The 26,218-nt window shown below is 41.5% G+C and overlaps 2 protein-coding genes across 3 annotated transcripts in view; both read left to right on the forward strand.

Annotated features, from left to right (window-relative positions):
- LOC124267634 (mucin-5AC-like) overlaps positions 1 to 26,218 on the forward strand; it is a 155,047-nt gene that overhangs the window by 122,555 nt on the left and 6,274 nt on the right. Inside the window, exons 2-5 of one of the 2 annotated variants that reach the window (XR_006896074.1) lie at positions 363 to 673; positions 2,207 to 2,348; positions 5,955 to 6,166; positions 24,663 to 24,982. The gene's annotated coding sequence lies outside the window, so the exon portion shown is untranslated. The remainder of the gene's footprint in view (positions 1 to 362; positions 674 to 2,206; positions 2,349 to 5,954; positions 6,167 to 24,662; positions 24,983 to 26,218) is intronic. The other variant, XR_006896075.1, reaches the window with a different exon arrangement.
- On the forward strand, positions 21,660 to 23,230 carry LOC124267637. The gene is made up of 4 exons (XM_046702601.1): positions 21,660 to 22,473; positions 22,608 to 22,664; positions 22,852 to 22,969; positions 23,075 to 23,230. The coding sequence occupies exons 1-4, from the start codon at positions 22,421 to 22,423 to the stop codon at positions 23,150 to 23,152; spliced, it is 306 nt and encodes a 101-aa protein (XP_046558557.1). The 5' UTR covers positions 21,660 to 22,420; the 3' UTR covers positions 23,153 to 23,230.

Here is a 26,218-nt window from a genome sequence, read left to right on the forward strand (position 1 = left end):
CAGTTCGTCAAAATGACCATCAGAATAGTTGGCAGTTATTCGTTGTAGAATGTTTTGAAAAGGAAGGTTTTGAGTCCCGATTTGAATGAGTCTGAGGGTGAAGCATCTTTTATGGGAGAAGTAAGACTGTTCCACAATGTTGGTACTGCAAATATGAATGATCCATGGCAAAAGATATAAATGATCGCTCGAAATCTAAATTCCCCCCCTTTTCAAAACCATTTTATTCGTGTGTGCTATTTAAATGACAACGCACAAATACTCCCCATATCACACTAACGTGCAACTGAAAGACTGTTCAAAGCATAACACGCTCACTAGCAACATTTGAAACAAACAACCAGCACGTCATACTGTTTCAGAGTCAGCTTCAGTTCTTGCCACCAACAGACGTGTTCCTGTCGAAGGTGTCAGTTTCAGCATCACCTGTACACTAGATGCAGCTATCAGTGGATCTGCTCTCTTCTACAAGGGTCTTACTTCTAACCAGGAGGCTGCTTATCATCAGGCAGGTGTGGGACATCTGTGTCAGGATACAATGTGAGTCTGGACAGTACATCCAGGATCCTGACTCTAGACATCGCGTCAGCAAATTCCACCAGAGACAGCGGGACATGGACATGTACTGATGGTGCTACATCATCTAACAGCATAACACTGTCACAGTTTGCAGGTCAGTTGTATCTGTGTCAATCATATATCTACAACTGGAAAACGTTGACTGTGAATAATGTTTGAGTGAGTGAGTGAGTTTAGTTTTACGCCGCACTCAGCAATATTCCAGCTATATGGCGGCGGTCTGTAAATAATGGAGTGTGGACCAGACAATCCAGTGATCAACAGCATGAGCATCGATCTCCACAACTGGGAACCGATGACATGTGTCAACCAAGTCAGCGAGCCTGACCACCCGATCCCGTTAGTCGCCTCTTACGACAAGCATGGGTTACTGAAGATCAATATTCTAACCCGGACCTTCACGGGTTGAATAATGTCGGAACTAATATTTGCAGAAGATAGTCCCTAGAGCAACCTACAGTTGCTTGTTTCACCTTCAGATCGCCAAGTCGGAATATTCCGGCGCTTTCAGTGATGATTTTGTATTGTAAAATGCTTTAGCGGCTTTTACTTGAGGGAGCCTAAGGTTCGTGTCAAATTGACAAAAGAAACATAATAAGCATATATATTAGAAGAAAGTTGTTAAATATGTATAAAAGTTGGTAATTATGTATAAATATAACTCTTTCCACAATCATAAACATTTCCCTGTATGATCCAGACAATATCTCAAACAAGTGTTTATAGTATATGTTCAATATGATGCTCTATTACAACAGCTGCAAACCTATGTGGAAAACATATAATAAATACAAACTGAATGACCAATATGTTTATGCTAGTTCCTAGTGCAACTGGTTATTTTCTGCATAAGACTTCAAGTAAATAATGTGATATCGAACAGGTATATTTGTAATTGCAAACGTTTCTTGTTTATTCAAATCACGTAACTCGACAGTTTGGTATACCCCACAGCTGTTAGTAATGTACAACGTTTAAGAACTGACAATATTTCATCTGATGAAGGAGTAAGAATATACTCTGAAACTTCGTGCTCATCAAAGTAAAGAAGCTGACATCCATAACATTCTTGTCTTTATGTGTACCACTTCTAAATGCCGTTCAAATACTCTATATGGCAATATTTCCTTTTTGATTAATAATTTATTAACGTTTCATGTCCACATACCTGGGAACGCCACACATCGTGATATAACTGGTCAAATATAGGACGTCAGTGCAAAAGAATACCATGACTGGACAATTTCCGTTTGGTGTAAAGGGAAAAATAGTTATGAAAATAAGAAATGATTGAGATCAGTGATGACTGAGACATCTCAGCTCACCCCGCTCAGATTGCAAAATCTCGCATGTATTTGTCATGACATAGTCTAGAATAATTATTTTTAAATATATAGGTTTCAGTTATTAATGGATTACATCAAGTACAAATATTCTGGTCAGATGAAACCAGAGCTGTACTTGCATTACCAGGTACAGAATCACCACTGAACGATGAGCTGCAATTATCAAGGGCGGCCATACAGTGAGATCCACAGTTCATATCTTAGCTGACTGGCCCCTACGAACTCCCAAGGCGTTTATAGATTTACACAAGACGTATAATTTTATCATTCCTTATTACCAGCTGTACTGGACTGGGGCTCTGTGACCTTCTCTCCACTACTGACCTCTCTTCCGTCGTCCGTGACACCACAAAACACCATCTCCGTCACTGTGACCACGCCGTGTGCTGCCCTGCCGCCGTCATCACATGGAGATACCAACAGGTAGGAACCGTATGTTCATCCTCATGTATTAGATCATCGTGTGTATGTATCTGTCCGCGAAATTTCGGTTGTAGTCCCACTGCAGGTCTATAGTAGATGCCTCTTGTTTTATTTGGAAACACAAACCCGTGGTTTTATATGTATAAGTTGAGATATCTACTGCGCAGTGGTTCTGTATCAAATTTCAAAAGTGGGTTTATCACTATTCCAATTTTACATGATGACAAATGATTCACGGGTAGTTATTTATCATAACAGATACGATATTATGTATTTCACTGACATGATATCATGTCATCAATAAACGTATTGCATTGTTTGAGTTGGCATCATGAATATCGTCATTGACATCAATATATATGCTGAAGATCTGTTTATCTTTCCGTTGGGGAAAAAATCATAAACTGGCAAATCTCCAAACCTGAAAGAAGTATCAAAATCTTTTACGCGTATCTTAGTGAAGATTACTGAAGACTGTAACCTTTGCACATATCCTGCTGAGAACCAAGAGGTCACCTGACGAAGGGGCAAGGAATAGCCCTGAAACGTTGTGACATACAATCAAGAAGAAGTTTTGTTTGAACACCAACTTTTAGATGCCTCTCAAGAACCTCAAGATAACTAGCGTTTTGTGATACGAACAGCGAGCACTCAACCTCTAAACACCGCAAGCCTTTGAATCAAATGTAATTTACATATTTCATGTATATTCTATTTACACTATACATTGTAGTTCCCAACATCAAACGTGTGTGTTTCATAAATGTAGGAATTGTTATGCTGTGCGTTTATATGGTAATCATGCAAAACGCAAAAGGTGTCTTGTATGTGTTATACTGGACACAACGTCCTCTGGAAGTTTTTCATTTATTTGTTTTCATCAAAATGTCTCATTTTCCGGTTACTGTCGATCAGTCGTTATTCCTTTATTCATATGGAGTACAATGCATTATTTTATTATACGTTTACCGTTTATACCACAATCTGATCATAACACCATATTATTTGAAATGGTATTGAATCATTTTCTGTGATTTTTGCATTTAAGATTTTCAAATTGTTGGGGTTATCTAAAACATTGCTTGAAGCGTTTGACTGCAAAATGCACCTGAAGTATTTGAGTTCCTTAAAAAACGAGATTATAAACTGTTCTGAGGACATGAATTGTAACCGAAAGTGACACTTGAATCCAACTACTGATTATCGTGTGTGCACGTGGAGTAATCCGAAGAAAACTGCTTATTTTGTTCATTTTGAGGTAAACAAGAAACAACTGTGCATTTTAGGATGAAACAATTTTAGCCGTACACAGGACTGTAAGTATCGTAATTCCTTTCATTATAACAATAATTCTTATGACAGTGTATCTTTTAATGTTATTTAAAAGTTTAACATAAAGAAGTTCACTATCCATAAAACTTGGTTATCCTTCATCTCTACAACTTCTAAAAGGCCTCTCAAACAAGTCTTTGATGGGTAATTTTATAATACAGCGAGGTCCCACAAGCTGTAAATATTACGATAGGTCCGGACAACCTTCAGTCCATCAGTCTGTGTTTTGATTACAGGGTGTGAGTGGCGTCCCTCCCAGCAGTACATCTTCCACCCAGGGATCATGTCCATCAGGTCAGGTCCAGACAACCAACACCCTGTCTCTACCAGGGAACACAGTCAGTCTATCTAACTACTGTTTTGTGTTTACAGGGTGTGAGTGGCGTCCCTCCCAGCAGTACATCTTCCACCCAGGGATCATGTCCATCAGGTAAGGTCCAGACAACCAACACCCTGTCTCTACCAGGGAACACAGTCAGTCTATCTAACTACTGTTTTGTGTTTACAGGGTGTGAGTAGCGTCCCTACCCAGCAGTACATCTTCAACCCAGGAATCATGTCCATCCGGTCAGGTCCAGACAACCAACACCCTGTCTCTACCAGGGAACACAGTCAGTCTATCTAACTACTGTTTTGTGTTTACAGGGTGTGAGTGGTGTCCCTCCCAGCAATACTACTTCCACCCAGGGATCATGTCCATCAGGTCAGGTCCAGACAACCAACACTCTGTTTTTACCAGGGGACACAGTCAGTCTATCTAACTACTGTTTTGTGTTTACAGGGTGTGAGTGGTGTCCCCACAGTAGTACATCTTCCACCCAGGGATCATGTCCATCAGGTCAGGTCCAGACAACCAACACCCTGTTTCTACCAGAGGAACACAGTCTGTCTATCTAACTACTGTTTTGTGTTTACAGGGTGTGAGTGGCGTCCCTACCAGCAGTACATCTTCCATCCAGGGATCATGTCCATCAGCTAAGGTCCAGACAACCAACACCCTGTCTCTACCAGGGAACACAGTCAGTCTATATAACTACTGTTTTGTGTTTACAGGTGTGAGTGGCGTCCCTCCCAGCAGTACATCTTCCACCCAGGGATCATGTCCATCAGGTCAGGTCCAGACAACCAACACCCTGTCTCTACCAGGGGACACAGTCAGTCTATCTAACTACTGTTTTGTGTTTACAGGGTGTGAGTGGTGTCCCTCCCAGCAGTACATCTTCCACCCAGGGATCATGTCCATCAGGTCAGGTCCAGACAACCAACACCCTGTCTCTACCAGGGAACACAGTCAGTCTATCTAACTACTGTTTTGTGTTTACAGGGTGTGAGTGGCGTCCCTCCCAGCAGTACATCTTCCACCCAGGGATCATGTCCATCAGGTCAGGTCCAGACAACCAACACCCTGTCTCTACCAGGGAACACAGTCAGTCTATCTAACTACTGTTTTGTGTTTACAGGGTGTGAGTGGTGTCCCACCCAGCAGTATATCTTTCACCCAGGGATCATGTCCATCAGGTCAGGTCCAGACAACCAACACTCTGTCTCTACCAGGGAACACAGTCAGTCTATCTAACTACTGTTTTGTGTTTACAGGGTGAGAGTGGCGTTCTCCCAGCAGTACATCTTCCACCCAGGGATCATGTCCATCAGGTCAGGTCCAGACAACCAACACTCTGTCTCTACCAGGGAACACAGTCAGTCTATCTAACTACTGTTTTGTGTTTACAGGGTGTGAGTGGTGTCCCACCCAGCAGTACATCTTCCACCCAGGGATCATGTCCATCAGGTCAGGTCCAGACAACCAACACCCTGTCTCTACCAGGGAACACAGTCAGTCTATCTAACTACTGTATTGTGTTTACAGGGTGTGAGTGGCGTCCCTTCCAGCAGTACATCTTCCACCCAGGGTCCATGTCCATCAGGTCAGGTCCAGACAACCAACACTCTGTCTCTACCAGGGAACACAGTCTGTATATCTAACTACTGTTTTGTGTTTACAGGGTGTGAGTGGTGTCCCTCCCAGCAGTACATCTTCCACCCAGGGATCATGTCCATCAGGTCAGGTCCAGACAACCAACACCCTGTTTCTACCAGAGAACACAGACTGTCTATCTAACTACTGTTTTGTGTTTACAGGGTTGAGTGATGTCCCTCCCAGCAATACATCTTTCACCCAGGGTCCATGTCAATCAGGTCAGGTCCAGACAACAAACACCCTGTCTCTACCCAGGAACACAGTCTGTCTATCTAACTACTGTTTTGTGTTTACAGGGTTTGAGTGGCGTCCCTCCCAGCAATACTACTTCCACCCAGGGATCATGTCCATCAGGTCAGGTCCAGACAACCAACACTCTGTCTCTACCAGGGGAACACAGTCAGTCTCTACAACAGGCAGTTGTCTCTCACTGTCAGTGTGGAACATGACTCCTTTGATCCTCCCACGTATACCAAGTCTGTCACTTCAAACACCATACAGTTCCCTGGTGAGTACATATGAACTCCCAGTCTTCCTGTTGTTAGCTCATGATCAGTATCCTTGTTCAACAAGAGTGAGTGAGTGAGTGAGCGAGCGAGTGAGTGCGTGAGCATGGTGTTACTCAGCTTTTAGAAATATTCCAGCAATATCATGGCGAGGGCACCAACAATGGGTTTTACACATTGTACCCGTGTGAGAATCAAACTCGAGTCGTTGGCCTAGCGAGTCAACACTTTAACCACTAGGCTACCCCATCGCCCATGTTGAAGCAAGTAGGGTAAGTATCACATCAGCAGTAAGATAGATAGATAGATAGATATTCTTTATTTCAAACACAGCAAGAATGTTCTAAGCCGACCTGTTTAAATATGATGTATGAATTATTTTTCATATGTCATCCATATTGTTTTGGTACTGAAACGTACACTTGGGGGAGTACAAAGCATTCATTTCACAGAGAGTTAGGTTGGTGATAACTACAGCGTTGTTTTGTTTTGAAAATATATTATGTTCGTTAGCCTTTAAAGGCCGGTTTGTGTTGTAGACATGTGTGTACTTTCAGTTTTCGATCACCATTTAAGGAGGTAAAACGTCAATTTGTATTGCATCTGTTGATATAATCAGAGACAATATTGCATGAATACTAATGAGCAAAAGTTGTCACGTGGCACTCAATGCTAACAAACACATGATCAATTGTCAGATCACTATGTATGTACATGTATGTATCTGACAAAACTGAAACATGAAAGAGTCATGAATTGCCACAAAAAGACCAACCCTCAGAGGCTGGTATGTATGTGGCTCTGAAGTCACTCCTAGTAAAGAGTCAGTTGGTTCAATCCTCAGTAAGAACGTTGCCAACTTCCCGTAGAGTTGCTGCAAGGCGGCGTCACTGGGGACGTCTTGCAGCTCGTTCCGCGCGTCTTTGATAGGGTTGATGGCTGGTGACCTGACTGGCCTCCCCATGCGCATAATGGACTCGTGCTCAACGTACATATTAACGACCTTAGCATGATGAGGTCTTGTGTTATCGTCCATGTGAATGCTTGCCTCACGTAACCTGACAACAACCAGTCTCACTGAAACGATTACACACTGTGTAAGTGGAAACGTTCCACAGACCATTTCTCAGTATAAGTAGTATAAGGGCCTTTATAGGGTCAAAATCTATTTTTAGAATAGGCCCCTGGTAACAGGTTATATTTAGACTATGAGTCATGTCAACACCTGCTGTTTCTATTTTTAGAAGAGTCTATATTTAGACCATGACTCATATCAACATCTGGTGTTTCTATTTTTAGACTCGGGTGGGTAATATAAAGTCCCCCCATGAACAGTCCTCCATATCATTCTGACTTCAGTCGACAGAGACAACGTACGGATCTTATGCTCTTGACTCTACTGGTTCTGATAGCTGTTTACCTCGAAGATGGAAACCGTTCACCGCGAGATGCTTAGGAAGAACCGCTCCGATCTCGTGACAAGTATACAACGTGTACAAGATGTGGTCGACAAACTGATGCAGTTTGGTGTGCTTACTTGTTTCATGAAAGCTGAGATTATTGAGAAACCACGGACGTCTTTTGATCGGGTCAGAGAATTGTTAGATATGCTTCCTAGACGGGGCCCTCATGCTTACACCCTATTCTGCAAAGCACTGCAGGAATGTGGAGAGATACAAGCGATGACATTGCTGGGGGTAGAGACTGACAATCAGATGACAGAACTACAGGATCCCAGATGTCATTTACATCTGGGGGACAACGTCTATGTGACAGCCAAGACATGGGATGGTGTATTGAACATTCATGTGAGGAAATACGAGGTATACCCGGGTGGCACGGCCTATCCAACCAAGCGAGGCATTGTGTTGAGTTTGAAACACTGGATGGAACTCCCAGGAGCTATTCGATTCATTGCAGAGGCTGTCAACGAAGGGAAACCTAGCCCCCAGTGGCATTTGGGAGCTAATGTGTTTGTTGCGATGGATAGTACGGGTATAGAGATTCGACAGTCTTGTTGGGATAACTCTATGCAATCTATGGTTCCTCATGCCAAGGGTATCCTGCTGTCCCTGGACCAGTGGAAGAAACTAGGATACTGTGTGGAAGTGATGCCTGATTTTGTGCCCGAACTGAAGGGCATGGTCCCCTGTATGGCACAAGAGGATCATCAGAATCAGATGGGGTACCTCCAGTGTTCCTTCTGCAACCCCAATGGACATGGCATGTGGAGTAATTGACTCTGTTTCTATGGATGGAAGTCACCCTTCAGCAACTTTCATCCAGCTGTGTTTACCTTGGATGGTATTACATTTAATTGTGTTGAGCAGTGTTACATGTACTCTAAAGCAATGTACTTTGGAGATTTGGACAGTGCAAAGTGTATACTACAAGAGACTTCACCGGCAAAGCAAAAACGTCTTGGGAGATGTGTGAAAGACTTTACTCAGAAAGTGTGGGACACTGTCAGTCTTGATGTTATGACAAAGGCTGTAATGGCTAAATTCTCCCAGAACAGTGACTTGAAACACTTATTGATTCAATCCTATCCTAAGCCGTTAGCTGAATCTAGCCCCTTTGATAAAAGATGGGGCATAGGAATTGATGCATCTCATCCGGATATTGACAAACCCTGGAAATGGCCAGGGGAAAACTTGTTAGGAAAAACACTAATGTATACCCGTGAAAAGTTGTTGTTGTAAATATTGTCTTTTGTGTGAATAAAATATTGTATTGTATGTTTGTCTTGGGTTTTGCTTAAATAACATGATGTATGTGAGTTATGTTTAGTTGTGTTTGAGATGGCACCTTGGGAAGACTACTTGAATAGGATCTATTATGATCCAGAACATCCTGGTAGTTATGCTGGACCCCAGAAGTTATACGAAGCTGTCAAAGCTGAGGGTCAGTTTAAAATTGGTCTACATCGAATCAAGAAATGGCTGAAAGGTCAGGAGAACTATACCATGACTCATCAAGTTAGGAGAAAGTTTCCACGAAATAAGTATGTGGTGGAAGGTTTAGACAGTCACTGGCAGTCTGATCTCATGGATATGGTATCACTGGCAAAGTACAATGATGGGGTCAAATACCTCTTAGTCATCATAGATCTGTTTTCACGTTACTTGTGGGTAATTCCACTCATGTCTACAAAAGGTCAAGACGTAGTGAAAGCATTAGCCTCCTTATGGAAAACCGAAACACGGAAACCGAAACTATTTCAGTCAGACATGGGCACAGAATTTAAAAATCGATGGGTAAAAGCCTTTTTGAAAAAGCATAATGTAACCCAGATGTTTACACTGAATGAAACCAAGGCCCCTTATGCTGAGAGAGTGATTAAAACTATTAAAATGAGGCTGTATCGTTACATGTTGAAACACTTTAAGTACAGATATGTGGATATTTTACCAGATGTAGTCAAGAGTTACAACCATACCAAACACAGAATGTTAGGACAGTCGCCTGTGAGTGTAACTCATAAAAATGAAGATGAAGTAAGACTTTCTCAGTATTTGATTCAACCCAAAATATTTAAACTCAGTAAAAAAGAAGTTCACCTTCAAGGTGGGTGACAAAGTCAGAGTGAGTCATCTGAAGAGAACTTTTGACAGAGAATACCAGGAGAAATGGTCCGGTGAAATCTTTACAGTCATCAAAAAGTATTGGTCACAAGACAATGACATGTACAAGCTGAAAGATTGGGGTGGTGATCCTATTGAAGGTGCCTTTTATTCATCAGAGCTACAAGCAGTGATAGAAAACCCAGATCAGGAGTATAGAATTCAAGATATAGTCAAAAAGAGGACCAGAAATAAACGGAAAGAAGTCTTAGTGAAATGGCTTCATTGGTCGAAAAAATACAATTCTTGGATCCCAGAAGCAGAAGTGAAACAGTATAAAAGCACAATGTAAACTCTTTTCAAAGTCATTTATGATGGAAGAGACAGTAGAGACACATCCTCTCTCACATAGCAGGTCTGGTGAAAGTTGGACTTTGCTAGGTCGAAAAGTGGCCAAAACAGAAACAGTGTTTTTTCTCTCAAATCATCATTATTTACATCGTGGTGATTACGTGTATTGTCAATTTGTCCTTGGGCAGAGGAAACTCCAATTTGTGGACAGCTCTCCTCAGTTCCAGTCTAGGATACCTGTTACCAAATCCCAAGATTAAATCAAAACATGGATAAATACATTACGATCAGAAGTACAGATAGTGAACACCTCTATCCCAACAACAAACCTTATAACTTCAGAGTGAGTTTGAATGAACCATTACATCTTGACCAAAGGTGGAGGATAGGACTGACAGAAATATCTATATTGTCCTTGGACATAGATAAAACAAAATCGGAACGTCGTGACTTATATGTCTATTCCTCATTGTGTGATTCATCACATGTAGGGGAAACAAAACAACCTTTACTAAGACATTTATGTCTCATAGGAAACCGAAAAGAACATTCGTTTTCATTTTCTCAGTGTCAGTATGTCCCTATGAATCTCAGAGATTTTCAGACTGTGGATGTCTATATAACAGACCATGGGGGCAATCCAGCTTCATTTATCCGTGGACCAGTGACAGTGACGCTTCACCTCAGGCCGCTCCCATTTTGGTTTTCATCATGAATAATCCACGATACAAACTCTTCGTACCCGATGCCGAAAAATGGACACGATTTTACATGCTCAGGGCTGAAGGGAAAGGAGACCCTTATCATTCTATAACACGTGGAGGAGAAAAATCTGCCATGTTGTCTGTCGATCGATATTTGGAACTGTATGATCCAGAGTGGAAGAAAGACAAACAAAAAACCAGAAACCACAGAGCAACCTAAGATTAATTTCGTTACCCCTACTCAACAAGTGGTTGAACAGGCCAAGGCTCTTATTCAGATGCAGAAGAAACCTATAAAAAGGGGAACTAAAGCTGGAAAAAAACAGTTCTTCCCAGAAGCGCAAGCTGTGCACATCTAAAAGAAGTGGCTCTGGAGATAACTTGGACATACCCGCCAAAAAGAAGAAATAATGGCTTCATACACAGAAAGTATGTCCGTTGAAGCTAGCACTGATGAATTTGATCTCTTCACTGTACCTCCTACCTATGCAGCGGTAGATAAACAGTATTACATGACCTACAGACCAACGTCTCAAATTACAACCGATTCCAGCCCCATTGAATTTAACATCTCAGGGCAAGGGGTAGATTACATTGACTTGAGGAGAACTCACTTACATGTGCAAGCCAAGATACTCAAAACAGATGGAACAGACATTACAACAGATGAAAAAACAGCACCAGTCAATTTATGGCTTCAAAGTCTGTTCTCTCAAGTGGATTTGTCTCTCAATGGAAAACTCATTACGAGTTCGACCAATCTATATCCTTACAAGAGTTATATCAAGGTTCTTCTCAACGAAACCACATCAGTGAAACAATCTCTACTACAGTCTCAACTCTATTACAAAGACAGTGCGGATCATTTGGACGAACCTAATCCTAATTCAAGCAACCTAGGTTTATTTGGAAGATATGAATGCATTCGTTTTGGAACCGTGGATATGTGTGGACCTCTCTATGAAGATTTGATGGATTCAAAACGCTACTTGATTAATGGCGTGGATTTACAAATACGAATGTTCCGCACCCTGCTGCGTTTAATCTCATGTCTGGAGAAGACTCACCCAGTTACAAGGTGAAAATAGAAGATATCTATCTGCGAATGTGTAAGATTCGACCCAGCTCAGCCATCACCACCAGTCATGCCAAAATTCTCACCCATCACACTGCAAAGTATCCTTTCACCAAAAGTGACATAAAAACTGTATCTTTACCCAAAGGACAGCTGAACTACACAGTGGATAATTTGTTCCAAAACAAGGTCCCCAATAAAATTGTAGTAGCGTTGGTATCTGCAGAAGCCGCCAATGGAAGTTACACCAAATCTCCTTTTAATTTTCAAATGTATAATCTCAGTTCTATTGTTCTTTATGTGGATGGAGAATCACTGCCAGGGGAACCCCTGCGAGTAAATGATCAACAGTACATTGCAGCTTATAATACTTTGTTTGAAGGAAGAGCATCTAGAGGGTTGGATATCAACAGGGACGACTTTAAGGGCGGATATGCTCTCTACCAGTTTTGTCTAGAACCTTACCATTTGAAAGACGACTACTTGGATCTGATAAAAAGAGGAAGCGTAAGGCTACACGTTCAGTTTAGTACAGCATTACCTGAGACAACAAATCTGATTCTCTATTCTGAGGATAATCTCATGCTGACAGTGGATAACGCAAGAAATATATTGTACTCTACACCATGAATTCACTCCAACTGATGTGTGCCCTTGATGCGGATGGAATCACAAAACAGTTTAATGTTAAAATAGGTGCAGCAGACCAACTTCCAAAGAAAATCATCTCCTACCCTCGAGGTTTTATCGTCAATACCCACGATTCAACACAACGTGGTCAGCATTGGATCGCTATTTGGTTACATTCACCAAATTATGGAGAATTCTTTGACAGCTTTGGAGAAAGACCCAGTTACTATCGAAGAGAATTTCAAGACTTTTTAATTAAAAATGGATCATGTTATGAATACAATACCAAAGTACTTCAAAGCAGTGACAGCTCTACTTGTGGACTGTATTGTGCTTACTACATTATGATGAAATGTAGAGGATATGTGTTGTATGACATTCAAAGTAGTTTCACTTCAAATACAATGGTCAATGATGCCATGATGTATGACTATGCTTCTAAGTATTTTAATGCATGTATGTAAAACTGTCCATACTATCTAGATTTAGTGATGGTTAACTATGTTTCATGTTCATAGTGATGAGATAATGTACTTGGAAATAAACATAGAAAAAAACCTAAATTTAGCTAGCCCACAGAAGTCCCCAATCGGAGAAGGACGGTTGGGAGGTATGGCACTGTGTTCTGTTATAATTATAGATGTCTACAGACAAACAACAAGATATACATGTTTTTCGATGTTTAATGACCCCGTTTCACAGGAGTAGAACTACAGGTTAGGGGTCAACCCACAGTCTACTTTACAATCACATAAAAATTACAGTGTAATCCATTTGAAAGGCTTCTTTTTCCTCTGTTGAGTATGCGCTGGTATTCCCGGAGGTTTAGGCCTCAGTGTCATTTCAGGTGTTTTGGAATTCATTTCCACTTCCAGACGTTGTCTGTTGCCTACAAGTCCTTGTGGCACGTGTATGTCTTTTAAGGCCTGATAGAATTCAGTCATTCCCTTGGGTTGAAACCGTTTATACAGATACTGTGAGTCCTTGAGTAAGTCTGCAATATGACTCCCCTGAATGACTTGACCCTGGTAGATGAGTACACCTTTCCGATTCCATGACAGTCTTTGGTCGGGATCATTTTGTATGTGTCTCAATAAAGCAGCACCTCTCTGTCTGTAAGGTTTGGGGAGCACACTCAGAATCAAACTGGTATCCATGGGTTCTGACTCATCATCAATGGTGGTATGATGAGTCACATCTGATGACGTATCCATTGCACCACCACCACTCAGTGGATTCACACGATTTTTCAAGAGTCGTTTATATTTATCCATAGGAATGAGCACCTGTTTTTGGATATGCTCCATTACAAAGTCTTCAATAAAGGTCCAACAACCTTCAACACTAAACTAATGACAGCCACACTTTTGGGTAGTAATTGCTGTTTCTTTGTCTTAGATATGGTTTTATCACCGAGAAACCGAAGAACTTTTCTGTGTTTTCTCAGTGCAGTCAAATGTTTCTTTGACAGAGGTACATCTGAGTGTAACAGATTATAAATAATCTCTACCAAGGCTTTTAACTGGTCATCAGTCACACTTTGCAACAGCACCTTCTTTTGAACAGGGATGTATTCTCCTGCAAAAACCGTAAGAAATATCCGTTCTGTCTGAGTGTCTTAGACATAATGACGTTCCATTCAATGTTCAACACAATTTATAAGCACAACTCTCTGACTCATGGATGACTCCCCTCATTGACCATGACAAACAAAGTCACTGCTATTTATAGTCTCTTCCAACTGAGTCATATGTGTAGTGACTGTCATTCACAATGTAGTCCATGGGTAGAGGACTACCTACCAATATGCTTCTATCCTTCCATGTTAGAGTTAGTATGTATCCCGCAGTTATTAACAACACAAGTATACACCATAGAGAGATAATGGTACGTTTCAATACAGGGGGGAGTTCCACGTTGGTTGTTGTGGGAATATTCAGAGACACATGACAGTCGTCAGCTTGAGACTCCATGTCTACAAATGATAAAGTCTGTCTTAATGACGACTATTTATACTCTTGGTACATACACAACGGGATCTTCCCCTGGGAAAATGCTGGTTCTGAGTCGTAGTTTGTCTTCTGTACGAGGAGACATGTCCAACACCAAATATCCATAAGGCTGTTTCATAGCATCAGTATATGCCTCCACTAATACACCACCCCGGCCAGGAAATAATTGTCTTCCAAGGGTCATTATCTGCGAGGTATCACGCACATTCTTGAACAAGACCAGGTACCACGTGTTCAGGGCTATGGTTCGTGCTGACTTGCCTTGCCCATACAAGTTCTGAGTTATAAATATAACACTCAGAAGTCGATGATGACAGCCTTGTGTAAATAACAACTCCATGTCTTTAGAACTTAACACATGATGTAAAAGATCATCCAGGATGATGAGCCCATGTTGTCCATCAGAGGAAAACTGTTCAATGTCTGCTTCGGTGGGTAATCCCTGTTGGAACACAAGGTTTGGCACGGTTCTTTCCATGTCGTCAAACAGAGATTGATAAACACCATAACAGTACAATATTTTCTGGGGTGGGTCCTTCACATACATGCCATTCACATGTTGCAACAGTCTATACACCCACTGCGTCTTTCCTGCTCCTGTGGGTCCAGACACACAAATACTGGAGCAGGGTTCAAAAGGTGTTAAACTCTGTGTTTCCCACCAAGGTTTAGTCGGATCAATCACAGCTTTAGGACTCCAAGTAATGGCTGACTTGGGTGTAGTGGGTTGAACTTCAGTCATGTCCTCCCTCTTCTTGAGCCAAGGTTTCTTCCCATCAGAATCTATCTTGTGTACTTGTGATAAATGATTGGATAGTTTTGAAAGTTGTTTTGCAGTACAGCCAGGCACAGGACAATCTTTCTTGACACGACCCATGTTGTGATTGCTCAATGGTTCCAGTTCAACTGATAAAACAACTTAGAGGGACACGTATATAGCTTGGGAGGACACTTCAGGGACACATGAGGGACACAGAGGGACACTTGAGGGACACTTGAGGGACACTTGAGGGACACATGTGGGACACAGAGGGACACTTGAGGGACACAGAGGGACACTTGAGGGACACAGAGGGACACTTCAGGGACACAGAGGGACACTTGAGGGACACTTGAGGGACACGTATATAGCTTGGGAGGACACTTCAGGGACACTTGAGGGACACAGAGGGACACTTCAGGGACACAGAGGGACACTTGAGGGACACTTGAGGGACACAGAGGGACACTTCAGGGACACATGAGGGACACTTGAGGGACACATGAGGGACACTTCAGGGACACAGAGGGACACTTCAGGGACACAGAGGGACACTTCAGGGACACAGAGGGACCCATACAGCTTGAAGATTAGCTCAGAAGACCCAGTGAAGTAATGGATTGAGGGGTTGATTTGTTAAAACCACAACCCCTACAAACCATTACTATTCAATTACAATTCACGGGTCCTCCGGCCCGGTCTCTGATGATATGACATTGGTTGGCTGGTTGGCTGGTTGGCTGGTTGACTGATGGCTGGATGATTGGTTGGATGATTGGTTTTTTGTTTGATGTTGGGAAGTATGGGTTAGTTGATGATGGGAGGAATAGGCTAATATCCATAAGGCAAAGTGTCCAAGTTGGGCTGAATGACCCGTTTGGTATAAACCATCTGGTACTTTTTCTTTTCTTCTCTATTGTAGATTTTCCGTTTCCTTTTCTCTCGTGAGATCTTGGAAGGATTGGTTACTATAATGGTTTTGTCTCTCTGGGGTGAAAGTACAATGTCCCGAATGGCTTCAAAATTGATGAGTTGGGTGTTCTTGAAATTCAAAGAAAACCCCGGACTTTACACACTTGTTTCCCCTTTTTAGTTTCATAACTATAATTCTTGGGCCCTGCAGACACAAACTCCTCAATGTAGTCATTGTTGTCCAGTTCATTGGTAAGATCACCAAGATAATCTCCGAGTGGTGGCTTGTAATCATTGGGTTTGGCTACATAGATCACAGAATCAGTGTCATAATACAACACTTGTTGATCCAACTTTTCTAGGACACTGTATAACTTCAGTCTTGCCCAAGCAGTGGTGAATGTGGCCAAGAAGATGTTGGTCTTGTTATCTTCCGGGACAAAGTTAGATTTATGATTATATTCCAACTGTAAAATCCGATCTGTCAGTATGTGAAAATCTGTCACTTCCTTGGTAGGATCTGTCAACATCTGGAAGAACTTTTCTGCTTCTGTGTCATGGATAAATTCTGATTGTTTCATGTTCAAACGCTGTCCAAATTTTCCCCAGAAACTGTTCAAGCATAATTTAGCCAGGGAACGTAGTCCTGGGTTTTTTTCTATGTGATCCTTGTCCAGTTGTATACCTTCCTTCTCTCTGTAGTCCGCTATGTATTTCTCCTTGTCATCTTCCGTTTCACACCATGCTGGCCATCCACTGGCTTGCTGTTTTAACTTCAAGAAGGTGTTGATGTAATCCGTAAACAATCCACACTGTCCTGTCTCAGGGTTGTACTGAGTTGTTTCTGACCAGTGGTAAATCTCATACACCTTGATCACTCTATATCCTTTCTCAATGGCTTTCACTATTTCAGGTGTACACCAAGTTCCTAGGATGGCTCTCTGCTCATCTGAATGTTCACAAAGGGTCTGTTGCTCCTCGTCAGCACAGGTACAACATAAAGGAAACTTTAGCTTGCCTTCAGATCGATAGGGGAGTACTGGATGATAGAGTTTTCTAGGTGGTAATATCTTCACCTTGGCAATTCCAAAATAGTGATCCAAAGACTGGAAATTCTTGTGAATGATTTGGGGATGTCCAATAGGGTACTGGCAATATTTGTTGACCCATGGGTAGAGACTTGTAAAGTCCACGTAATGAATTTCTTCACTATCTTTCACCTTGTAGTGAAGTGTACTGGCATTGGTCCTGCCGCCAAAAAAGGAGTCACGTGGCTCTAAGCGATCCTGTATGTCCAGTGTACTGACAAAAGCCTTCATGTCTGGTTTATCCTTTAATTGTTGGTGGAACTCGTGTTCCCAGATGGCAACCACTTTGTAGCCTTTCTGTTTCAACACCCATGATTTCTTACAGGTGAGAGCATAAAGTTCTTCCATAGACTGTTTGGTCCTGGGGAGTATGGTCGATGATCTGGCGTGTGGAAAGCATGTCTTACAACCATGGTAGCAACAACCATGGAATTCCAGTACTGTGTTTGTTTTGGGACAATAACCATCCACTCGGTAGTTGGTTCCAGGCACCTTATGTTCACCTCCATTCAGGGCATGTTGTATGTCAATATTTTCTGAATGCATGATCCATTCTAACCATTGAATGGAAACTTTACTGTATTGCCCATGTCCAACATACCCCTGACATGGTACTTGAGCAATGGCGCTTGGAACTGTTTCTGCTTCATGGACAATGATACCCCTCTTTTGAAGCTGTCTTTGTGACATCCACTGACCTATCTCGAGCTTGACATCAAATGACCCATCTTCTTCTTCGGAGGGTCTGGAAGACATCCAGTTTGTGATAGTTTGTCCATCAGTCAGTCTGACATGTTCATGAGGTTTCAGAAACTTGGTTTTAAATATGTTCATGCACAAAGAGGCTATAGTGATAGAGTTTGCAAAGGGATCAACACCCTCAATGATCTTTCCTTCCGTTTCCTCGCCTGTGGCCTCCATCATCAGTTGCTGAAACTTCAGACAGGCTTCTCTGAGTATAGTGACATCTGAGATACAGTACTCCTTCATTTCTTTAGAAAAATCAAACTGTCCATGTTGTTGGCCGTACCATGACAAGAATACATCTCTGTCTTTAGCTCCCATGTAGTCCACTCCATACATGTGAGGATCTGGAAAAGCTCCAACATAATTTTGGTTCTCCTTCAAATTGAACCAATGTGGGAAGTAACCCTTCTTCAGTTCTGTCAGTCCAAAAGCTTTGGGTAAGGAGGCCAATTTCATTGGAAGAAAGTTGAGACTGTCTATGATTCTGATGTTGAGACCTTTCTCAATCTGCATGTACATAATTTTAGAACCAGTGTAAATGATTTTGCTTGGATACATGGATTGATCTATCATGTACTCCAAAAGAAAGTATCCATCATAGGCTTTGCTATTGTGAGCAATAGCTGTGAAGTCTTTATGATTGCCACTGAAGAGCCATCTTGAAAATTCAATGTGAGCTCCATCTCCCTTGAAAATCACTTGACGAAATCCACAACTCTCTTCACAAGGAGGTTCCTTAAATTGTTTGGTTTTCTTGTCCCTTGTATTACAGGCAGGGCATCTAGAACCACAGTGATGACATTTGGATTCTTCATCGACTGACTCTGTTTTGCAAACAGGACAGGCTGACTGAGCCACCAAGTAGTTGGGAACATGTTGACATTTACCACACCAGGATTGGTGACAATGTTGACAAATAGAGGACTGATGGGGACAGTTATCAACAGGACAGGTAGGACAGGGCCCTTGAGGTGAATAACCTTCCTCACACATCAACTGTTCATCCTGTCGACATTCAAAGTCGTAAAAGATGAATTTGCTCTTGGTCTCGTCCACTTCATTAGGTTTCTGGTAACAAAGATGATCTTGTTCCACCACTTCTTGACATCCAGGACATTTCCATTCTCCGCAGTCGTGTAGTTTGGGGTCCCTTTCACTTCGACATAATACTTTCTTACACATGGTACATTTCCAGAAACTCTCACATTTTGAGGGGGTGTATGTGCCATTCTTTGCATTTCTTTTTCCCGTTTGGTGGCGCTGGAAACATTCAGGTGACCTACAGGTCATATGGCAATGTCGGCAAGTCAATGGAGTATCCGTTTCAGGACACTTTTGGCTATGGCATACAATGCAGGTCTCAGAGCAGGAATGGCACAGTTTGTCATTGTAAGGTTTCAAACACCGCTCACAAAAATATGAGGCAGAGAAAAATCCAGTAATGTTGACAATGGCATGGAAATGAGATTGTGGTTTTTCAACCAGGTAGAGAAAGAGTTTGGGTTGTTCTGACTCTTGATCACCAACCCGGATAAACTTGTTCCCTCTTTCAGCGCTGACCACTAGAATCTGACATCCTAGTACTTTCTCGAAAGCTGGAACATCATTCAAATGACAGGCACGATCTGTAGGGATACCTGCCAATTTACATAACTTCATGGCCAACTTTCCTTGATCATGGCGTGACTTTTTTCTTAAATTTTCATATAAATGTCTGGGACATTTCCGATACTGGAGTACTAAGTCTATCAAGGGTGTTTGAGTATGACCAATGAGTTTCTTCCAGTCATCTTGACTAATTTGATTAGCTTTGGCCCAGCACACAATAATGGCTCTGACCATACATAGGTTATCCTCGTTGACAATCTGCACTACGGATCGTTTCAGATGAATAGAGTTGTTTGGACCTGTGAGTTGCATTAAGGTCTTGTTGGATCGACCGCCTCGGGGTATACGTATGATTCCTATATCCACATGAAAGGAGACATCCATGGCTAGTTCTTCACGACTGTTTAACACTTTCTCAATGTGTTTCATGATCAGTTCTGCATGTAGCTGGGACAGAGGTTGCAGAGGTACCACAATAGCCTTATTTAAGGCTTGATGATGGATAATGATTCTCCCCAAATCTCCTTCCTGAACATCATCAGGGGTGGCTTGCTGTAGAACCTCTTCAAACATATCCTGAAGCTCAGTGTACAAAGTCCTGAGACTTTGACCTTGCCATTCGTCGTTAAATTTGATCTCATAGGTTGTACTAATAGCTCCAGTCTTGGCAAAGGTCTTGGTGTTCTTCTTTGTAAAAGTATAGGGTTGAGTTTTAGGAGACCCAGCATCAGGGAAGGGGGACCCTACACCACCATACTGGTTAATAGTACGTTGTCTTTTTGGAGGATTGGAGTCAGTAGACAGCTCTGCAGAACGTTTAGGACAGGTCATCCTGTGTTTTCTGAGATCAGGCATTCTCCTAAATGTATTTCCACAGAAGGAACATGGTAAACCCTTCTGTCGCCGATCATTGATTTCGTTTAATGTTGGATCAATACTCTCCAAGGAGGGACTATCGTTAGAGCTGAGATCATATAAAGAAGACATTTCTTCCATTTCCTCAGGGGTAAATTGAAGATCTTTTACCAGCAGGTCTTCAAGTGTTGCTATTGGTGTTGTTGCTGTAACTGACTGATCTTCTTTCTGTCTACACAGCAAGCATACAGACCTCATACCTACTCGCTCATCGTTTGACAGCCCATGTTCTTCTGCCCACTTGATCAAACTGGCATAGTCATCAAAAGAATCGATTTTGGCCTGGAGATCCATCTGAAATAAAACAAATATTCCCCCTGAACCATACTTTACAGTATTGTGTCATTTTCAATCATACTGTGATAACATGCCAAATAAATAGTATGTCATTATTATTATTCATATATACACTTAAAATAAGTCATCATTTAGAAATGTGAGCAGCCGTTTGGGATATGTAGCCTGTTTGGTTATGTGGCCGTTTTGAAAGTGTCGTTTGCGAACCGGTTTGAAGAAGTTTGACTGAAACCGGTTTGGCAGAAGCGGTTTTAAGACTGAGACAGGTAAGGGCCGTAACTCTTGTCTAATGAACCCGCGTGCGTGGCGTTTCTTTGTCTGATCTTAGAAATGGAGGGAAATTCATGTCCATGGATGACACAATACGAAATGTGTGGAATTTGTGTAATGGATTATTCTATATCGTGATGGGCATGTTCAATATGTTGATGGGATCATACGGAGGACAATAATTTGTGAGTTTACCGTTCATGATTTTCATGTCGATGATGGGACAGATCACGTATGTATGTTTACATTGACATGTTTGCGGTATCATACTGATATGTATGAACTGATGATTATGATTTTTAACACCATCGTCATCTATATTTAACATTGACATGTTTATTATATCCACACATAGTACAAGATGTGTTTGATGTAGACCATGACTCGAATACGAGATTATGAACTATATTTATACAAAGTGACTCGAGATCGGAGATGTTTTACCATAATTCATCACATACTATGTAATCACATAATAATGATTATTATTTGTATCTGTCTTGTTGGTTCTTAATTATGATTCAGGCATGGTTATCAGTATTATTATTTTTTGTTTTTGTGTTATTAATTGTTTTCAATGACTCAACAACTATTTTATTGTAACTGTAATAACAAGAAATAAAGTAAATATTGTCACTACATATAAATGTAATTTTTTGTTGTTGTTTTTTTTGTATCTAGATGCTGTTTCTTCGTTTTATTATTAGAAACGTTGAGAGCACAACCAAATGTTTTCCAGGTGACTACAGAAACACCTGGCCTATTGTTAGTACTGAAGAAATGAAGGACGCTAACATAGGGTGGTACATTTGTCCAATGTCGGTATTCTAACCTTAGGAGTCTCTTTGTGAAACTAGTGGAATTTTCCATCAATGACCTGTATTTTGTTTTTATAGGTCAATTGAGGAAATGGTGACCTAAAAAATGTGGGTCATTTTTAAGGTCACCATTTCCTCAATTTGATCTTAAAAACAAAATACAGGTCATTGATGGAAAGTTCCAGGGTTTGGTACTCGAAGTTCTTTGTGCCTATATTCCCTATTTAAAACCCCGGGTCCCCATTCCTACACACTTCACCCCTGGCTCATTCCACGTCACTGAAAACCTAACCATTCCACCTAACCAGAAAAAAATGGCAGAAGAATTTTTGGAACTGTAAGTATTTCTCTTTTTTCTATGTTACATTTTGATAATTATTGTGAAAGTAATTTCATTGTCACAAAATGTTTTCTGACTATCATTTCACATGAATCCTTATGACACTAAGACTAGTGTAAAATGTCAGTCCTAAAATCATTTTTCATTATGGAATTTCAGCCAAGACATGATTGAGGAATTTTCCCCAGTCTCCCCTAACATCATGGATTGGGATACAGAGTAAGTATGCTATAAAACAGTTATATTTTATTTTTACAAGTATTCAGTTAATCATTGGTAATGATGTAAAACACAATTTCTGATAAACAATAGGCTCATTTTTTTTCACTAATGTCATTTTGTTACTCTTTCAGTGACTTTGATGACAGTCTTCTTGTGGAAGCTGTTGAGGGCATGAGCACTTCTGTGGAGTAAGTAATATTAATTTGAAAATGATTTAATACTAATGCATGTAATACATGATGTAAACGAGTTAAAATAAATCACACAAAAAATGTTTGGGGTGTGTGTGTGTGTGTGTGTGTGTGTGTGTGTGTGTGTGCGATTATGACCTTTAACCATTTTGTGTTAATTTAGGTATATTGTTCTCATTTTCAGTGATGATGACTGTGTCATCATAGGGTGGACATGCCTGCTACCCCATCCATCACCAGTGACGCTACCAACACCAGTGACGTCACCACTGAGGGGGGCATCCTGCCCCACCTCCTCCCTCGTAAGTGTATATTAGATACATTGAAGTTATTACTATCTGAAGTAAAATGTATTATTATCATATACAGGATTTTTTATCTTATTTTGTTCCTTATTTTTTGTTCAGTCTAACAGAAGTCATCCAGGCCCATATAGAATGGAGAAGGCGGGAAGTGGAGAGTGGAATACGGGCTCTTCAACATGAAGAGTCCTTATTGGACATTTTAGAGATAGTTATTAGAGAATATTAGGTTTTTGTAGTGTTAGTTAGTATTAGTTTTGTATTATGTTTAATTTGTTATCTTTGTGTATATATTGTTAACTTTGTTCATATGGTGTTTGTGTAAATAAAGGTGCCCAAGGGTGGGCAAATGATTCATTCATTGTGGAGTACAGTCATGTCACACCTGTTACTTCACATGAATGGGTTATTTGTCCCAACCCATCAAAACATCTAGACATGCTGGGAAAAAAGGTTGTTGAATATATTCTCAATATTGGATACACCTGCTGGACTTGATCTATGTGTGAAGCTTGTGCTAAGGGATTTCCTATGGTTCACATGAGGTAAGTTGTTTCAATTCCCTATTCAGATGTTAGTATGTTTCCATAAATGTGAAGGGTAACTTACCTTGATGTTCTGTTGATGTGTAGTTGAAAGGCTGATGAAAATATATATCCAGTAGACAGTATAATCCAAGTCTGTTTAGTAATCCAGTGTACACAGTATAATTCAATGAGAAATGCACTCTGGTATATCCACAATGTGTGAAATCACTTGAATGTATATCCACTAATGACTTCAGAGACTGAGTATGACATGAAGCTGTTTGGTGGGGCTTATATACCAGAGTCTAAAAAATAGGTTGTGGGAAAACCCATGTCCAACATGAGTCATGGTCTAAATATAGACTCTTCTAAAAATAGACACAGCAGGTGTTGACATGACTCATAGTCTAAATATAACCTGTTACCAGGGGCCTATTCTAAAAATAGATTTTGACCCTATAAAGGCCCTTATACTACTCATCCTTGTGCAATCAGGAGAAATCCAACTGTGGTAGAGTGCTATCGGCTGCATGAGTAGTATAGATTAGATATGTGTATGTACATTTTGTATTCAAATCTCTGACGTGAAAACACGACAGATTGTCCTATTCTATTATACAAATGACGACACGAGAAATTGAAAGAGAAAGCTTTCCTACTTACAACGTTGAGTTGAATGGTCGAATTGAGTTATATACTCCAAATAACACACCGAATCAATGTTACACGTTTACTAGCGAAAGAAATTGTGTTCCATGGAAAGACAAATGTTCCGAGGCGTTTTCCTGGCTTCTGCGAGTCTTAAGACCCCACTGAGTGGAAATGAAAAGCTGTCTGGCCTTTATAAGTGAACTTCGCTCCGCAATGCTCGAATACCCACGTTCTAATTTCGTACAATTCGAACAACAGATGTTTGGATGCGTTCCTCCGACCACTGTTTCGCCCTCTGTCTCTGTTTCAAATTAAAGAAAACACTTTCACAAGACTACTGGTGAAAACATCCATGTTACAATAACTTTTGCCACTGAGTATAACAAATTCTGAAGTTGCTATAATATGTGTTTACTACATAATATTATCCACTGTTTGGAATATGACCCTGAAATAGCGGCATGTGTCAAAAAACTATTTAAAGTAAAAGTTTCATGCGTCTTCCGTTTTTACAGTCCTGGTCCGCTCTGTGACACTCACAAACATCAAGTCTGATAATGTGAAGATTGGACAGGAAGTTTGTCAAACTCTAACCTTGACCTGCGTGACCTCAGCCAGTTTCCCCACTTTCTACTGTCACCTGGCTGGCCTTGCCACCAGGAACGACACCTACAGTCAGCACAGAGACGACATCTGGTGTCCTGGTGAGAGACAACAAGCTCCGTCACATTCACTGTCAGAAGAAGTGACCAGGACAGGAGCTTTCGCTGTCAATCTGAAAACATCAACGGTCAGACATCCCCGCAGTCTAACAGAGCAACACTGGAGGTTTGGTGTGGTAAACACAGTCTAACAGGGCCACACTGGAAGTGTGGTGTCAGTAGACACAGTGTAACAGAGCCACACTGGGGTTTGGTGAAATTAGACACAGTGTAACAGAGCCACACTGGGGGTTTGGTGTCAGTAGACACAGCCTAAAAAGAGAGCCGTACTGGAGGTTTGGTGTAATTAGACACAGTGTAACAGAGCCACACTGGGGGTTTGGTGTCAGTAGACACAGTGTAACAGGGTCACACTGGGGGTTTGGTGTCAGTAGACACAGTGTAACAGAGCCACACTGGGGGTTTGGTGTCAGTAGACACAGTCTAACAGAGCCACACTGGGGGTTTGGTGTAAGTAGACACAGCCTAACAGAGCCACACTGAGGTTTGGTGGACTAGACACAGTGTAACAGAGCCACACTGGAGGTTTGGTGTAAGTAAACACAGCCTAACAGAGCCACACTGGAGGTTTGGTGTAAGTAGACACAGTGTAACAGAGCCACACTGGGGGTTTGGTGTAATTAGACACAGTGTAACAGAGCCACACTGGGGGTTTGGTGTCCAGTAGACACAGCCTAACAGAGCCACACTGGAGGTTTGGTGTAATTTGACACAGTGTAACAGAGCCACACTGGGGGTTTGGTGTCAGTAGACACAGTGTAACAGGGCCACACTGGGGGTTTGGTGTCAGTAGACACAGTGTAACAGAGCCACACTGGGGGTTTGGTGTAAGCAAACACAGCCTAACAGAGCCGTACTGGAGGTTTGGTGGAAGTAGACACAGTGTAACAGAGCCACACTGGGGTTTTGGTGTCAGTAGGACACAGTGTAACAGAGCCACACTGGGGGTTTGGTGTCAGTAGACACAGTGTAACAGAGCCACACTGGGGGTTTGGTGTAAGTAAACACAGCCTAACAGAGCCACACTGGAGGTTTGGTGTGTGTAGACACACAGTCTAGCAGGAGCCAGACTTGAGGTTTGGTGTACGAAGACACAGTGTAACAGAGCCACACTGGAATCTTGGTGTAAGTAGACACAGTGTAACAGAGCCACACTGGAGGTTTGGTGGAAGTAGACACAGTGTAACAGAGCCACACTGGAGTTTAGGTGTAAGAGAGCTACAAGGAAGGTTTGATGTGAGAAGACACAGAGTCACAGATCCACACTAGAGATTTGGTGTAGACATTGTTTGGGCGTACGATGACTCAATCCAAGAGAGAGAAACGCTGAATATGAGATGCCATCTTAT

Source organism: Haliotis rubra, unplaced genomic scaffold, assembly GCF_003918875.1.
Source record: "Haliotis rubra isolate DU_JTF1 unplaced genomic scaffold, ASM391887v1 Scf1327, whole genome shotgun sequence".
Classification (NCBI taxonomy): Eukaryota; Metazoa; Mollusca; class Gastropoda; order Lepetellida; family Haliotidae; genus Haliotis; species Haliotis rubra.

Coding starts and splice junctions, on each gene's coding strand:
- LOC124267637 (XM_046702601.1), top strand. CDS start 22,421: ATGATTGAGGAATTTTCCCCAGTCTCCCCTAACATCATGGATTGGGAT. Junction 22,665..22,851: donor GGCATGAGCACTTCTGTGGA/GTAAGTAATATT, acceptor TCTCATTTTCAG/TGATGATGACTGTGTCATCA. Junction 22,970..23,074: donor CCTGCCCCACCTCCTCCCTC/GTAAGTGTATAT, acceptor TTTTTTGTTCAG/TCTAACAGAAGTCATCCAGG.